This window comes from Fusarium mangiferae (assembly GCF_900044065.1).
Source record: "Fusarium mangiferae strain MRC7560 genome assembly, contig: FMAN_scaffold010, whole genome shotgun sequence".
NCBI classification, from domain to species: Eukaryota; Fungi; Ascomycota; class Sordariomycetes; order Hypocreales; family Nectriaceae; genus Fusarium; species Fusarium mangiferae.
In genome coordinates, this window is record NW_024573930.1 from 1,085,055 (window position 1) to 1,101,761 (window position 16,707).

At 48.9% G+C, this 16,707-nt stretch overlaps 5 protein-coding genes across 5 annotated transcripts; 3 read left to right on the forward strand and 2 right to left on the reverse strand.

The window, feature by feature from the left end:
* Positions 1-2,231: 2,231 nt before the first annotated feature.
* FMAN_02452 (uncharacterized protein) lies at positions 2,232-3,778 on the forward strand (the record flags this gene model as incomplete). Its single annotated transcript, XM_041820016.1, has 2 exons — positions 2,232-2,409; positions 2,466-3,778. The coding sequence occupies 2 exons, from the start codon at positions 2,232-2,234 to the stop codon at positions 3,776-3,778; spliced, it is 1,491 nt and encodes a 496-aa protein (XP_041685938.1).
* A 1,399-nt stretch (positions 3,779-5,177) lies between these two features.
* On the forward strand, positions 5,178-6,164 carry FMAN_02453 (putative SEC4-like Rab/GTPase; the record flags this gene model as incomplete). The annotated part of the gene is made up of 3 exons (XM_041820017.1): positions 5,178-5,207; positions 5,412-5,679; positions 5,851-6,164. The coding sequence occupies 3 exons, from the start codon at positions 5,178-5,180 to the stop codon at positions 6,162-6,164; spliced, it is 612 nt and encodes a 203-aa protein (XP_041685939.1).
* Positions 6,165-6,805: 641 nt separating this feature from the next.
* FMAN_02454 (uncharacterized protein) lies at positions 6,806-7,887 on the reverse strand (the record flags this gene model as incomplete). The annotated part of the gene is made up of 2 exons (XM_041820018.1): positions 6,806-7,494; positions 7,548-7,887. 2 exons carry the CDS (start codon positions 7,885-7,887, stop codon positions 6,806-6,808), a joined length of 1,029 nt encoding a protein of 342 aa, XP_041685940.1.
* A 968-nt stretch (positions 7,888-8,855) lies between these two features.
* Positions 8,856-11,238, forward strand: FMAN_02455 (uncharacterized protein; the record flags this gene model as incomplete). The annotated part of the gene is made up of 3 exons (XM_041820019.1): positions 8,856-9,333; positions 9,394-10,433; positions 10,495-11,238. The coding sequence occupies 3 exons, from the start codon at positions 8,856-8,858 to the stop codon at positions 11,236-11,238; spliced, it is 2,262 nt and encodes a 753-aa protein (XP_041685941.1).
* Positions 11,239-12,023: 785 nt separating this feature from the next.
* Positions 12,024-14,887, reverse strand: FMAN_02456 (uncharacterized protein; the record flags this gene model as incomplete). Its single annotated transcript, XM_041820020.1, has 7 exons — positions 12,024-12,907; positions 12,955-13,200; positions 13,252-14,274; positions 14,329-14,381; positions 14,432-14,516; positions 14,576-14,687; positions 14,771-14,887. 7 exons carry the CDS (start codon positions 14,885-14,887, stop codon positions 12,024-12,026), a joined length of 2,520 nt encoding a protein of 839 aa, XP_041685942.1.
* Positions 14,888-16,707: the final 1,820 nt, after the last annotated feature.

Here is a 16,707-nt window from a genome sequence, read left to right on the forward strand (position 1 = left end):
GCGCAAAAACAACAGACCAATTATGCAAGAATTCAAGACGTATGCTTGTATAAGTGTGTATGAGGAGTTTAAAAGTGTTGGTCGCGCAGGATAGAATCAAATCTCCACTCTTACCCTTTCAATTGTATGATTTATGATTCATTGCCATCTTTACCTAAGGTACCCAAGTGATGATGATGTTGCCGTGGAGGCTTCAGTAGGTGAAGCAGCTAGATATCGCATATATAGGACGGCAGAGGATCAATTGGTCCACAATCGATCTGGTCAATGGGCCGGTATTTGGGCTACTGAAGCGCCGAAGAGTGAAGGCTGAAGGATGGCAGAGGTTTTTTGTACGACCTGTATCGGGCCCACGTTTTGTTTTGTTTTCTGTTGAAACGCACTTGGCTGCAGACGGCCGATGATGAAGCTGAGTTATCACTTGGGATTAGAGAAAGCATTCAACTTGGCCGGACTTTATGTGAGTGTGCATGCAATGTGCCGTGCAGCTGGGTGATGCCAAGTCGGAATGTGTGAATAGCAGGGGTATAAAACAAGCTTGATGAATGATCAACATATGATGGGATGACAGCGGAACAGATTCCTCATTTTCCCAAGTTTGTTGGTAGTGTTTTCTGAGTTTGGAACAGAACAGGGTGATGAAAAGGGTGATGGGATGAGGGAGGTCTATGAAACCCCTGGTGTTAAACATGTGGAGGAGAGGATCGACATGATCCTTGCTTGTCCCCCAGACTTGAATCGTGCAACCTCAGAACTGCTGAGAGTTAAGGAGTTGACTTCTGCGTTATTGATCTGGTAGAAGAAGGTTGTTGAGTAAATAGCATTGTATACTATAGATGCAGTTCTTACTGGGCCCTGAATAGCGAACTCACGATTTAAACTATACCGATCAACTCACTAGGTTCCCCGAGCGATTTGCGGCTGAAGCTTACCCCTGAGGGTTGTGAATCCACGAAGGATGAGCACGTCCATATATGATAGACAATCTTGAATAAGGGATCGAAAGGATGGGAGGGGTTGAGCTCAAGAGTCGCACCATGATTAATAGACTGTCACTGCAGTCACTGCAGTCACTGCAGTCACTGTCATGAGTTTGGATGGACATGGATAACCCCTGCATTTGTTTCTCTGAGCCAACTTGGGAATTGCTTTTGTTTCCCGTCAGCGTTTGGAAGGATTCAAGTTTGAAACGACGCCGTTCAGTATGATGAAGGACTAGCAGAATGTTTATGCTTTAAGGTTAACGGGAACCGTGAGCATAATATTTAGCCAAAGAATACAAGATGGTAATGAATGGTCAGGATTGTAGGGAGTAGGGAGCATCCTTTTGTCTGCAGTCATTGGTAAGGTATCCGAGGTTACATCCACAACGGAAACGCCCGTTTATCTGGGCGCTTCCTAGACGCAGGTACCGAAACTTAGCTTAAACCTCCATCCAATCCTATCCAGCTTCTACCATTCAACCTTACTTGCACTCATCAAAGCACCCACAGACCTAGACCCAGGCCTCTCTCACTACGTTTCACCTTGAATATCTTGGCACCCGGTGATTGACTCCCAGATGATGCGCCACAGGGATCACGACCATGGTCTTGACCACTATGTTTGGTGGCCCGTTTGATTACGCCTGGAAACATGCAGAGAGCCTAAACATGGGTAGGTATCCAGCATTATCCGTCCCCAGCTCCAGTAGCTATCCCGCTGGGGAAATGGAAAGGGTCAGGCCGGGGGGAACGCCACCGTTTGAGGTGCTGGCGCTGCTTGTCGCCTACGCACCGAATAACTGCACAGTTGGGCATTTTTGGTGTAACTCGTCGAGCTTGGCCATCACCATAATCCTTGTATAGAACCGGGTCTGGAGGATCTGATCTGCAGGCTGATCCGAGCTGAGGTTGAGATGCCTGCCATGTTCATCCCTGATCGTGAGCTGAGGAGTTGTAGTATATATGAGGCATGGCCACAAGTTCGTGATGCTTTCTCTCCCCTCTCTTCACCTTTATTCTTCCTCTTCACGGTGTTTTTTTCGAGTTGTACTGCGACTCTTTCTCTTCTTTTCACTTATTCACTCCTTCATTGATTGAAAGACATTCCTTACTGCTTCTTCAAGCATATTCGCTCCCTTTTCACGACATCAATCAACGACTTCAACCCTAGCGGTTTTATAGCAGAACTGGTTTTCTGCTCTCCCTCTTTTGTGTTTATCGAAACGATTTTCTTTTGAAATATCCAACATGAAGCTTCTTGCTGCTGTTCTCGGCCTCGCTACCGCTGCGAACGCGCACACCCTTTTCACTACTCTCTTCATTGATGGCGAGAACCAAGGCGACGGTACCTGTGTTCGTCAGCCTAAGGATGCCTCCAAGGCCAACAGCCCCATCTACCCCATCACTGGAGGTGTCATGGCTTGTGGTAAGTACATCTTATGAGTAAGCTTGACTCAAGACAGTTGCTAATGTGGAAATCAGGTGAAAATGGTGACAAGCCAGTCAAGTTCACCTGCCCGGCTCCCGGCGGCGCTCAACTGACCTTCCAATTCCGTGAATCCCCCAGCTACTCCAAGCCTGGTGCCATTGCCGAAGGCCACAAGGGCCCCTGCTCCGTCTACATGAAGAAGGTTGACGATATGAACTCGGACTCTGCTGCTGGTGACGGTTGGTTCAAGGTCTGGGAAGATGGCTACAACGTCAAGGAGGACAAGTGGTGTACCGACACTCTCCGATCCAACGGTGGTCTTCTTTCTGTTGATCTTCCTACTGGTCTCCCTGCTGGCTACTACCTCGTCCGTCCTGAGGTCCTTGCCCTTCACAACGCTCCCTCAGGTGACCCTCAGTTCTACCACAGCTGTGCCCAGATCTTCATCGAGAACGGTCCTGAGGGTCCTCTTGAGATCCCTGAGAAGTACGAAGTCAGCATTCCCGGCTACGTCGACAAGAAGGATCCTGGTGTCACCTACAACATCTACAGCGACAAGGGCGAATATCCTATTCCCGGCCCTGAGGTTTGGAACCCCACCTCCAAGGAGACTGGCACCAAGCAGACTCAGAAGGATGGTCTTGTCCCCAAGGACTGCCTTGCCAAGAACGCCAACTGGTGTGGCAAGCCTATTGCGAAGTACTCTGGGCAAGATAACTGCTGGGCTGCGGCCAAGAAGTGCTGGGATGTTGTTGGCGACTGCTGGGACAACGCTCCCCCTACTGGTGGTAAGGGCTGTGATACCTGGAATGACTACTGCAAGGAGATCAACGCTGCCTGCAAAGCCAAGGATTTTGAAGGCCCTCCCAACTTCACTGGCAAGGAGTACTTTGCCGAGGCCCCTGGCCCTATTCCTGCTCCCTATGGCGACTTCGAGGGTAGCGATCTAGCTACTGACGGCAAGAACTCCAACTCCAACGACAAGCCTGCCAGCAAAGAGACCTACGCTGCTCCATCAAAGACATCTCAGGCTGCCGCCGCTACGACTGAGGCGTCGAAGCCAGCTGAGAATACGGAGGCTGCCAAAGAGACAGCGACCCGCAAGTGGGACAAGTATGAGAAGAACACAAAGTACAAGGACACTCCTGTTATCAAGTACCCCATGCCAGTCCAGACAAGCGAGCCTACCCAAGAGGGAAGCTCTGGACTCAAAGTTTCCGAGGATGGCCGCTGCGGTGGTGAGACTGGACAGACTTGTGAGGGAAGCAAGTTTGGTGACTGCTGCTCTCGCGGAGGCAAATGTGGTCGCAAGGCCAAGCAGTGTGAGTGTGGTTGCCAGAATGCATTTGGCATTTGCAAAAAGTAAACAACAAGTTATGACGGGGATTGTGGTTTGAGAGATTCTTCACTTCTTTTTATGTACTTTTTGGATGGATGGATGATTGAACAGTTGAAAGTTCGCCTGACTTAGTTGGCCATGCTCGACGAGGTCTTTTTGGAAGCATCTACTAGAAATCAATTGAATTACTCTTATGATGCACTGTATTGACTGAGTTGGTGATTGATACAGTGAGAGCGTAAGCCGAGTAGCATAGTGAAACATAACGAGCCTCAACTTTCTAGATCGCATGAACCTGATTATTGAGTTTGACCCTCCAACTTGATTTCTCTAGTGTCGTCCAAGTTGTGTTGATGTGGCAAAACTGGACGCAACGAGCGTGGCTGACTTCTTGATAAAGTGTGTCTCGTGATGATGTCTCTCAAGATGACGTCGTGAACCAGGGGTAAATGGCCCCTAGATTTGTAGGGGACAAAGCCGTTGTGGAACCCGAGTTTGCAGAAAAGTCAACGTTGAGTAGGTACCTATGAAAAGATAGACGCCACAATCTTTTTATTTTTCAGGGGTAGACACTGTTTGAGTGTTAAACACAGTTACAGATGTTGAAAGACTTTTCTCTATGCGAGCGGCGAGGTAGCCGTCTGTGTTACTCGGGATGCATATTGTACTGTATGAGGATATCTGGATATATAATTGAAACCATCTGCGGATGGATGCATTACACAGTTTATGCGCTGGGGATGTATTCGTATTTTCTGTTGATCAGGAGGACATTCGCTTGCCTGTTTCAAGTTTGAGTACCTCGGTAGCCAGGTAGGTAAGATGAGATAGGTACTAAGGCAGACGAATAACGAGAAAACACAATGGAAATGACCTTGAGAGAATTCCAAATCACTACCGACCTCACTTACAAAAGTACAGCCTGACACGTAGGCTCTTTTAAAAGTTGTCCGCCGCTGAAACACCTCCCTCCACTGCCAACTGGAGTCGGGTCCTTAGGCGCTGCGACAGCCTAAAGCCAAGTAGGTAGTCTAGAGCCGTGGAGGCAGAAGCCCCTGTAAACACGTAGTGTGAGTTAGTTCGTCACTGCCTAAGCCTGTGCCGTAGAGGTCTTGAACCCATTATCATTCGCCTGCCGTTCTAGGTACATTACAGTACGGATACAGGCAAACGGATTAGTCCCGCGGTTCAAAGGCCAATCCGATTCCCTCCTCCACTTTCACTTTCACTCCCAGTCCCCGTTTCCATTTCCAACTCCATCTCCATCTCCATCTTCAACCCTCGACGACCATCAGAACTCAATCACCCACGCTCTAGCCTAGCCTTGCCTTTTCGCCTCCCTCCGCATCCTCGACCACCGAATTCTCGTCGCCATCGTCGCTTCACTACACGGTAGCTTCTTCTGCTACTCTCACTCTTGGCCAACATGTCGAGTAATCGCAACTATGATTTCCTGGTACGATATCCAAATCCAATCTACTACTACCGTTCCTCACCCCCACCGCCCGCCAATCCGCCCCCTGCGTCCCTTGGATTCACGTCGTCTCGAGCCAAAACCCCACGAACATGAATATACCAAATCGCATCGCGCTGTGGTCGCTATTATTCACTGCTTGCGACCGCCTCGTGATAACTCTTGCTGACCCTCCTCGTCATGTAGATTAAGCTGCTCCTGATAGGCGACTCCGGCGTCGGCAAGTCGTGCTGTCTGCTGCGATTCAGCGAGGACTCCTTCACCCCTTCATTCATCACCACTATCGGTATCGACTTCAAGATCAGGACTATCGAGCTCGATGGAAAGCGCGTCAAGCTGCAGATCTGGGATACCGCCGGTCAGGAGCGTTTCCGCACCATCACCACCGCCTATTATCGTGGTGCCATGGGAATCCTCCTTGTCTACGACGTCACCGACGAGCGCTCATTCAACAGTACGTCTTACTACTCTTCACGACACGGCTCGATATGCACATTTCATGATATGTTGTTGTGTTGCCCCTCTCCTACCCGACAGCCAAATAGTCTCCCAGCGCCCTTGACCCAACAAAGCAATGTGCTATCGAGCCACATATACCAACATCAACTAACCAATTCTCTTATAGACATCCGAACTTGGTTCCAAAACGTCGAGCAACATGCCACAGAGGGTGTCAACAAGATTCTAATTGGCAACAAGTGCGACTGGGAGGAGAAGCGAGTTGTTTCCACCGAGCAAGGCCAGGCTCTCGCCGATGAGCTGGGCATTCCCTTCCTCGAGGTCTCTGCCAAGAGCAACATCAATATCGACAAGGCCTTCTACAGCCTAGCCGCAGACATCAAGAAGCGACTTATCGACAACTCCAAGAACGACCAACCCTCAGCGAGCGGTGTCAACGTCGGCGATAAGAGCGAAGGCGGCGGCAGCAAGTGCTGCTAAACCGAATACCCTGACGAGTCCGTTTATCTGTCATTCTCCGTTTGCCGTCGTTTTTATTTTTATTTTTTTCAAGCTTATTACTTTGTAAACTCGAGGGAGGTGAACACGCTGTGTACGGGTCAGCGTGAGATGAGAGAGTTGGAGAGTTCACCATTGAGAGAATGGGAAGAGAACCTGTGCTCTTCTCTTCGGACATGAGGGATGGATGGATGGATGGATGAAAGGAAACGAAGGAAAGAAGGAGAGGAACCGAAAGAGAAGAATGGATGGCTGTTAGTTTGAGCTGGGCGGCAAATCTCAGTCACGTTCAAAAGAATGAGTGACGACATTGCGAGAGGTTTTTGGTCATGTCTTGTTGTTCCCCCGATCGACCTTTCAACCCATCTTAGAGAGCAAATCCGGTCTGGAGTTTCGGTTTTTGATCTGGGTCTAATATACAGTGCTTTCGTTATGTGCATGAGTGGTCGTTGTTGAGGTATTTGATTGCTTTGCTTGCGATCAAATGCCAGGTCAAAAGGAGCTAAAGGCTTCTTTGTGAAAGTGTCATGTCTTATTTTCAGAAATATCAGAGATTCGATGGGCTGTGAAGCGAGCGTCTTTGATCCTTTCAATCTTTTTGTCACAATATAATAATACAATCGCTAAGTCTCAATGTATGATGCTTTTACACGGTTACGTTGGATAACCTCGTCTCCTCCGTCGTATTCAAGAATGCGCTGATTCCAATTACGAATGAATCGCCATGCAACTTCAGGATTTGCGCAGGTAAGGACAAAACGTGAATCGAGCTTGTGTCGAAACTCCGGGCTGCTTCGATACAAAGGTACTCGGCGGGTGTCTGTGGGAAACCCCTTCTCAAAGTCCATAGTCTCCCTGAGACTGAACACATCTATCTGCCAATCGTGCCCACTTTCTATACCATCCTGCTTTATGATCGCCTTGAGCTCCGACGCCGAGAAACTCTCTTGCGGTAGCTCAAGCAGCACATGACTAGGATTTCGTTTATGGGACGACTTTTTAACGATTCGATCCATGACTTGCTGCCATGCCATCTTTCTGACCCGTTTGGTCTTGATTTTAGGGGCGGATGGGTATGAGCCCGGGAGGAGTGTGAAGCGCTCGACCTCAACTTCGGGTTTGGTTTTTTTATTGATGAGAACCGGGTTCACGTTGGTGGCCCAGAGACCTGTGCCGTCTCTCATCTTTGCTTGGGCGAGGCGGAGGATACGTTCGACTCTGTCGCGGTAGATCTCGGCGGCGCCGCTGGAGGGGAAGGTTATGGAGTATGTGCCTAGTGGTTCCATCGTCCAGGGATCGCGTTCTTGGTGGACTGGTATCTTCGTGAGTTCAATGCTTTATGGTGGTATGCAGGATTTGAAGTACCATGAGTGATGCCGTTTTCCCAGCCAGCGAGGGTACCTGGCGCAAGACGATGGAAGTCAGCAGCGACAAGCGACGTTGGCAGACCCTCGATGACGAGCATTTGTCGGGAACCAGGGTCCTCAGCCATTGCACCCTTCAATGGAGTGCGAGTTACTGGCTTTGGCTTCAAGATCCCACCAGGACTGGCTCTGGCCAGAGACGAGTTGAGCTTCTCCTTCAGATCTCCCCAGCTCTCATCGGTTTCGGCGAAGCGGGGGAATCTGGAGCTTGGAGAGGAAAGACATCTTTTCTGGGCAGCGAAGATGGCCCTGGTATGGGGAAGCCATTTTTGGCGGATCATCCGGGCGGTGGACTGTGAGGAAACATGGGATTTGAGGTTGGTGGAAGTGCAAGAGGAAGTTTGAGGGCATCTTGGAGCAGAGTAGCAATAGAGTCAAGGTGTTTTGCGGGACTCGGCCGAGTTCCGGCCTGATTTGGTTTAGCGGGGTTCATTCTCATGAGAGAGACTGAAAAAAAAGGATGTTTGAGCCAGACTCATGATGATAGGATCTCTGACCCTAAAAGTATGGAGAGGTATGAGTGGAAGAGGGATAATATCGTCTTTGACGATATGGAATCACAAAGATCAATAATAATAATACTCTTCCTTCCTTTTTCTCAAATCATTTACACCTACTCCGAGCCAAGGCGCCACATGAGTTTCTCAACCACTCACCGACTGACGTGAAATATATTGACGAAAGCAGAAGAAAAATATGTTATCAATGGCTTGCATATTTGAGACTCAGGGGCCCAAGTGAGCATCGGTATTCTGACTGAGAGTTATGATGGCTCTTTCCACCCCACTTTGCTGTGTATATAATAAGGTTGTGGATGCTGGCTGAGTAGGTCAATACAGTGATTTATCAAACAAAACTGGTACTAAACTGGCCTTGAGGCTGAAGCCTCTTTTGACCCTTCAAACCCTATCACAGAGATGGATTTTAATGAGTCACATTGATTTATGTCATTCAGAGTGGAGAAATGCATCTATCTGCTCCTACTCTATAAATTGGGCCCTTCAACTTGGGTAGTAGGAAAGAGCCTTCAGTCGCACTTGCAGGTTTGTGAGTGGGAGTGGAGAGTATCTATTTTCTTGCGCACTAACACAGCATTAGCAGCCCAAGTAACATCCTTCCTTCATCAACCACATTCAGAGGCAGTGCCTTACTTTTAGGGCGGCTACTTCATTTCTATTCTAAACTCATCCAAATCATCTCAACTCATCACATCGCATCACACCCGTCTTCTCTTCCATCTTCCTTTGTCATGCTTGCGAAGAGTGTCGATGCAAGGGTCAGGCCTTTGGCCAATACAAGCCTCGAAAAGTCAAGTCTTCTCGGTGCCGCTCGAATCTATGTCAGCAAAGATACTCTTCTCTCCTTAAATGGAAATCTAGAAAGCGGAAAACACTGCGTTGTCACGCGCTTAGAATCTGCCGCCAACAAGGAAGATGCTCCCCAAGAAGACCTGCAACGAGAAGCCTCGCTATGGATCCTACCAGAGAAGAACCTCAGCCCGAATGTCGTTATGATGACTAGGGCATTCCAAGAAGCTACAGGTTTCAAAATCGGTGACACTGTTCGCATCACGATTGCAGGCACAACACCAGAGGCAGAGGAAGTCGTTGTGCAAGAAGTCACTGAAGTGACAGACAAGACAGCTGCCGAGTTCGAAAAGATGGAGAGATTAGAGAAAGACGTAAAGTATCCTTTTTCTTGGGAAAATTCACTTGCATTTGCCTTTGGTAAGCTTGGAATTCGTTAAACAATTCACTACCCAGCATGCTAACTCTCATTTCCCCAAGATCGTGCTGATCTCATCTTCCCTGGTATGGTTGTGGAAGCGGCGCACACTTGCAAGGCTCGCAGAAACTTCAAGGTCATTTCTGTTAACTCGAAGACCAATAGCGTTGCCAAGTTCAGCCTTTACACGGCAACCATAATCATCGCTGATGCCAATTCAACAAGCACAGACTCAAATGCCCAGGACCGTGGCGATTTTGTCGTAACTGGTGTCCCTGGAATGACAAAGCAGATCAACACGCTGAATGAATTCCTACTCCTCATCACTCACCCATGTAATGTGGAAGGGGATAAGATGTCGGCTGCTTTTGTTATCCACGGCGGCTCCGGTACTGGCAAGACCTTCATTTTGAAACGCATCGCCGCAACGAAATGGGGCAGAGTGCATTGGATCAAGCCCTCGGACAAGATCGCGAGTATCAGGGAATCCTTCAAGGTTGCACAGAGCCAGCAACCGAGCATCGTTCTGATGGATAATTTCGAGTCTCTAATTAGCAAAGATCGCTCAAATCGCGACACTGTCATCGAAACAATAGGCGAAGAACTGGATGCTTTGGCCGAAATCTCACAGTCGAAGAACGCTTACACTCAAGTCGTGGTAATCGCGACTTGCTCCGATTTCTATACTGATATCCCCGAGGAACTGCGATCGTCTACTCGCTTTCTGAATCACACTCCTCTGCCTATTCCTAGAACCCATGAGCGTCAAGAGATACTGGAGTCCTTTAAGCCACCGATTAAAGGCAACAGACAAGCACTTCTCTTGGAATTGGCACAAATGACACACGCATACAGCCCTAAGGACCTCGACATCTTGATCACAACCGCCGTCCGTGGCCGTAAAACCCAGCTTCTCAAGGCAGGAGTCGATCCTGGCGAGGAGAATTTCTTGGAAAAGTCTGATCTAGAACGAGCGAGAAAGGCAGTTCGTCCCACAGCTATGCGTGACATCAATCTCAACCCTCCTACTATTCATTGGCAGGATGTTGGTGGTCAGGATGTACTCAAAAAGGCACTCAATCGAATGATCAAGTATACAAAGGTGCGCTATGAGAGTTCACTATCGAAGTATTCTAACAATATACTGACCATAATGCGTCTAGAACCCAGAACACTCTCTTCGGCCTCCTCCCAAAGGTCTTTTGCTCTACGGGCCTCCGGGTTGCTCGAAAACTCTCTCAGCCCAAGCCGCCGCAACAGAGTCAGGCTTCAATTTCTTTGCCGTCAAAGGTGCCGAGCTTCTTAACATGTACGTCGGCGAGTCTGAGCGGGCTGTGCGTACTCTTTTTGAACGGGCTCGCAATGCCTCTCCATCAATCATCTTTTTCGACGAGATCGACTCTATCGGTGGGCAACGTTCAGGCAGCGGCTCCGCTACCCGCAGCACAGGCTCTGTCAACATGCTCACGACCCTTCTCACTGAGATGGACGGTTTCGAGGCTCTCTCAGGGGTGCTAATCCTCGCAGCTACCAACCGACCTGAGGCCATGGACCCAGCATTAATGCGGCCCGGCCGATTTGACCAAGTCTTGTACGTTGGCCCTCCTGACGGAGCCGCACGAGAAGCTATCTTCAACGTGCATCTCCGTGGCCTACCCCTTGCATCAGACGTCGATATTGCAGACCTATCTCGACTCGCTGAAGGGTATTCCGGAGCCGAGATCAAGTCCATCTGTGACCAGACCTGCATGCTTGTCCAGGAGCGTTATGACGATGACAGAACGGCCAACAAGCTCGAAATGACCATGGCCGACTTGACAACTATTCTTGAGAAAACACCACGGAACATCACAAAACAGATGATTGATGGGTATGAAAAGTGGTCCAGGCAGTTCAAAAAGGTGTAAAAGTTTAGATGAAATTTACAAAGATCATCCTAAGAATAAACTAAACTTAGGTCGATTTAGATGCTATAATAAAAGTTCATCAAAGTTCATCAAACTTTAGAGATGGATATTACCATGAAACGTAGATCAAGTGATAAGAACTGGGCAAAGATGACGAATATTTGTTCTTTATCTAGGCGGGTCTTTTTCATTTCTTCGTTACGAATGGCCTGGGATCAGTACCAACAATCGTTCCTGAACCCGGCTCAGCTCCTTGCTCGTCTCACAAGGGCCATTAAAGCCATAAAATTTATGATACAGCTCGGCAACTCAATGAACCACCCCTATGCGCTATGGCTACTGCTCAGCTAGCAGGCCGCTTTCAAAATCTCCCCCTTTTTACAATCCTGCCAATCTCAACTTGCAAGCCCTGATTTCCTTCACGCGCCAGCCTGCGTGCCTTGCCGTCGCTTCTCGACGACTCTATCGCCCAAATAAGGGGGCAGAATCTCGGTCCAGATAAAGCCCCATTAGACCAGACCAAGCAATGCAAACAGCCTGGACACGCCTAGTCAAAGGGTGCCTAGGTGCAGCAGAGCATGTGATACTAAGAATATAGTGACGGATGCCACAAGGATATTTCAAACATCAACGCCGGTTCTCACCACCTGACCGTTCCATAAACCAGCAAGCCATACTTGCTAAACGTGCTTGTGCAGGAGTGAGACCGTCTGCACCCCCCTTTCATGATAAACCAAAAACAGACCAATAACCGGTACGCCATCGCCGAAAAAAGTGAGGAGATTTTATGACTCCTCATTGGAACCTGGGTCGCTGCCTGTTTTTAAGCCGCTAGAGAGGCTGATGGCGATCTTCTTGCCTCCAGTGGGAGAGTTGACGTTGAAGCTTTTGCGTCTTTGTGGGCCGCGAGAGTTGCCTAGGATCGCCGTGACAGAACCGCTGCTGCTGCGTCTCTTATTTTGCATCATTTTGCTCATCTCATCCTCGTCTTCCTCCTCTTCGCGTCGACGCTTCTCTGAAAGTCGCTCAGGTGGTGGAATACCTCCTCCAAGGCTCGAATCAATAGGCGAGTGCACAGCGTCAGATGCAACATCGCTGTGTTGGCTATCCGCTTCTGGTGTAGCTTCAGGGTCGGCGTTTTCGTCAGTCTCTTCATCGGATGCGTAGTCGACCAGTAGCTTCGAGGTGATTGAGCCATTCGTGGATGGTGTCCTTTCCCCCTCTTTACTTGACTGGTCGTCATCATCTTCGGGATCAGATGTTGCCCAATATTCCTCTTGCTCTTGCTCAACGGTGATTTGCTCGGCCATCCTTGTGTTCGCTAGAGGTCTCCTGCCCATCTCGTCTTCGGCTTCCAGGAAATAGTCGACATTGGATGTGTAACCCTGAGTTTGGTCATATCTAAGAAGGATCTCCCGAAAAGTCGACATATAGCTCAACCCTCTAAGCTTTTCTCTATAGTTGACCACGAGATGTTTGATCAGGTCTTTAATATTCTCTTTCTTGATAAACTCGAAAAATTCCAGTGATGCTGAGCACAAGAGGTTGTCTCGGGGCATGGTCTCGATAAGAACTTCAAGAATTGGCCCCAGGACCTGCTTCTCCATGAGATGCTTGATGTAGAACTCATCCTGCATTGCGATCAATGATCGGAAGAAACGGATAGCAACTACGGAGAGTTAGAAAATTCAAGCACGTTGGGTCAGTATTTCGCACCTAATCTCAAAAATTTCTCAGGGCATGCGAGAAGCTGAGCAATGCGTTTAACGATGTCGTGAGACATTACATGTAACTTGACGCGTAACTGGTGACAGCGGATAAAAAATGTCTGAATCTCAATAAGATACGTAAACATGGACGCCTGCTGTACTGTAAAGTTCATGTCCGTTCGCTTCTCCAAGTCCATGAGGGGCTTGAATAGCCTTGGGGCCGACTTCTCGTAGAATTTGATGAGGAAAGTCTCTTGCTGAGGGTCAATAATGATTTGAGGTCTCTGTCTTCCCATAAACTCACCATTAGCCTTAGCAAGGGCCTCGTTATTTTGCAGTTGTTGAGGACCAGGGTCTAATAAGACTCTGAGTGCTTCTGAGATTTGAGACTTGACGCCAAGATCAACTTCTACCAATAGAAGATCAATCAAAGAGTCGGTGAGGAGTGTCTGGTTCTCGTGCAGTTGACGGTACAGAGTCTGACGGATCATTTGGGGGTCGTGATCGATGATAGAGATCAGGATGTCAGTTGCCCCAACTCTAACTCCCACGTCATGATGTCTGAGCCCGAAGTGGATGACGGAAAGGAGTCCGTGAGCGATGAAGTTGTTGTATAATGTCTGACGCGCCGGGGGTTGGATATTCTTGGCAATAGCACAGCATTGCTGGATGAAGAGCACCGCTTCCTTCTTTCTCTTCTGGTCGCTGTTTGTGGGCCTGAAGATGCCAAACAACTCGTTAAGAAAAGCGGCATTCGCTTGCAGGTGCTGAACAATGTCGACTTGGTTGAAAAAGATGAGAGAATTGAGAACCGAAAAAGTAGGATCGTCGAGTATTCTAGCCAGAACGACATCCTTTAGATACTGTAGACGGTATGTTTGGTGGATCTTCCTGCGAATTTGCTCCTCCTCTATAGGGACAACTTCTTTATATCGACCTTGATTACCCAGCCAGTGTCGATGATTAGCCTTGTGACTAGGAAAGTCAGGGTCGTATTCCAGAGCACCAACAACACCTAAAACGCATTCGTCCGACACCGCGTGCTCTATAATCGAAGTGTCGTTAAGTAGAATGACTGTTTTCATGATGTTGCAGAGTCGGTGCAAGTCTTGAAGACTCTCGAGGTCCTCGGCCATCTCGACCAGGGGAACAATTTTGCCGATGAAGTCCTCGGCCATAATTGCTTTGGCAAGAGCATCACGGCCGTTTGCTGTCGTGCTCATCATCCGCATGGTCTGTTCAATATCTCCGAGATTTCCAAGTTCGGCCGTGGGCAAGTTGATAGCCGGCGGAGCGTCGATAGGGAGATCGTCGGAAAGACCGTCATCTAGGCATTGGTTATCAGTATCGTAGTCTCTAGGTGGTGAGCGGTCCTGCGTACCGGCTCCTGGCAGGTGGTTATGAAATGTCTGTTGAACATTGCTCACAAAACGCCTATTGGATGTCAGTACAGAAGTGACATATTACTGATTAACAGTACGAACCATATCATGGCGCATCCCTCGGCTTCTTGAAAACTGAGTGCCATGTCAACTCCACTACTAGGTTCCTGCCAAACAATCAGTGTATCTGTGAGTCAGGTTAGACACATGACGTCTTCAATGCGCATCTCGGACATGGTGACGTGCCTTGTTGCTTCTGGAATCCATCTTCTTTTTGGATTTTCGTTTCTAGCAGAAGACGGTCGGGATGATCTTCTGATTCAACGATGACGCGCGGTTCTTTGCGGCCATCCTCAAGCTGCAAGCACTACAGTCAGCAACTAATTCCGGGCGCAAAAGTGCATGTAAAAATGCAGGATTGGAAGGACATCAACAACATACAGTCTCAAAGCTCGCGCTGCAGAAGCCGGTGCCTCGATCGAACCAGTCATTGTTGCGGAGTTCGTAGACCTTGACGCGCTTCTTATCGGTGGGCTGATGAGGCACGGGCTGTGCCATCATCAAAGACTCGGGCTCTCCCTCGACAGTGAGGTTCGTGTACGCAACCAGATCCGGGGCAAGTTCGAGATGCTGTTGCAAGGACAGCTCCGATGGTTCGTTGGGACTCAGAATCGTAAGCGCCGCCACGATTCCTTACGGTGCGCGCAGACGGTGCGCGACAGTGGAACGTCAGGATATCCTGATTGTGCGAGATGCGCAGCCGGCGCCGCTATCAAGAAAAATGGTTCAATAAAAAAGCGAGCGACGGTCCTTCAATGCGCCATGCAATAGGAATCTATCGAGATGGGGCGCGGGCGAAAATCGGGCGGGTCGGTGTGCGTTGGACAACTACGGTAGGTTGGCGACACGCCACGGAAGCAATCGGCGGGAAGGAGGGAGCGACGACCGCGGGAAAAGGAAGGCGCGACAAGCGGAGGCGGAAAGCGACTTCGGCAACAGAAAGGCAGCCGTACAGAGCCGTGAACTCGGTATGCAGCAGGCGGGATCCGGGGCCAAGAAATTGATTTTGGGTCGGTTTTTGACGATAAGGGACCGATATATATCGAGGGACCGTTTGAGGCTGTCGAGAAATGCGGATTGAGGTGGGCAATGCGCGTGACCAGGCTGCCAGATGGTGTTGGGTTTAGGCCTTGGGATCCTCTTCGGGGGGGCGAGGGGAGGGGGCCTGCCTTACCTATGTCGTGTCAGCCACAGTGAGGCTGGTGGAAATGGAGCCTATCGTCCAATCAGATGCGGTATCAGGTGTTGCCACTTTGAAAAAATGACGCGGGACTGGAGAAGTGAAAAACGGAAACAAATGGTTCTCGTCCAATCAAAGCTTGTTTCTCCAGTTTCTTATCAATTGCGCGACCAGAGACAAAAAAGAAAAGGACCCCTGAACCTGTCAAGACATTGAAGGAGGCAATGATGCAACCACGAACTAAATATAACTTGTCGACAAAACATCATCAAAAAGAAATACGAATTGAGTGGCAATTGTTGCCAGGCAGTAAGATCAGGCCTCGTTTATTACCGGGACAATGGCTCTCAAGTTCGGCCCTTATGCAGATAAGGTAGTCTACATCGTTTGCAAGTGTCATCGTGCAGGCGGCCCATCGTCATATGTTGACAAGTCGATTGTTTGTTTATGCTGAGCGACGTTGATTCTTTGTTACAAGCGTGGTTTTCACGTGGAATTCGCGTAGAGGCAGCCATTGTAAATGCAGGTTACCGGGAGAATATGGAGTTTGGCCGGATATGCCCTTGATCCTCCATCAATCAACAAGTTGGACTACCGTTGGCTCAGCATTTGCGTGCTTGTGCTTGTATGGCAAAGGACGCTTCCACAAAATCACATGCTTCTTCCATCTATGAATCAATGATTAGTAGAGGTCGTTCCATTATTCTTCCACTTACTCTACATAATTCTCCCGTCTCTCAACTTTAATCAATATTTATGCGAAAGGTGATCGACAGGGACAATTAAACTCAACTTTTGAGTTAAACCATGACGCTACTCCTACTGCAGGAACGTGCAGGGCCGAGTCGGTTTAAGTGCTTAAAGCTGTTATCGTTTCCCTGGGCAAGGTTTATTTCCCCGCATCGCGAGTTAAGGGAGCATAAAATAGCTTCAAGCTCAATGTGTGGTAGTAAATAAGAGCAGGAATGAGACATGTGTATCAGCACCAGCGCACAAAGAGTACAAACCTACGCAAATGAGGGATCGCGATCATGTCGATGCTGAGGTTGATGCAGTGAAGAAGCCACAGAACTCAATCGAAAGAGCTCACCATCGACTGCGTGACATGCTCAGCATTCTTATCGCATGTCACTGAGAC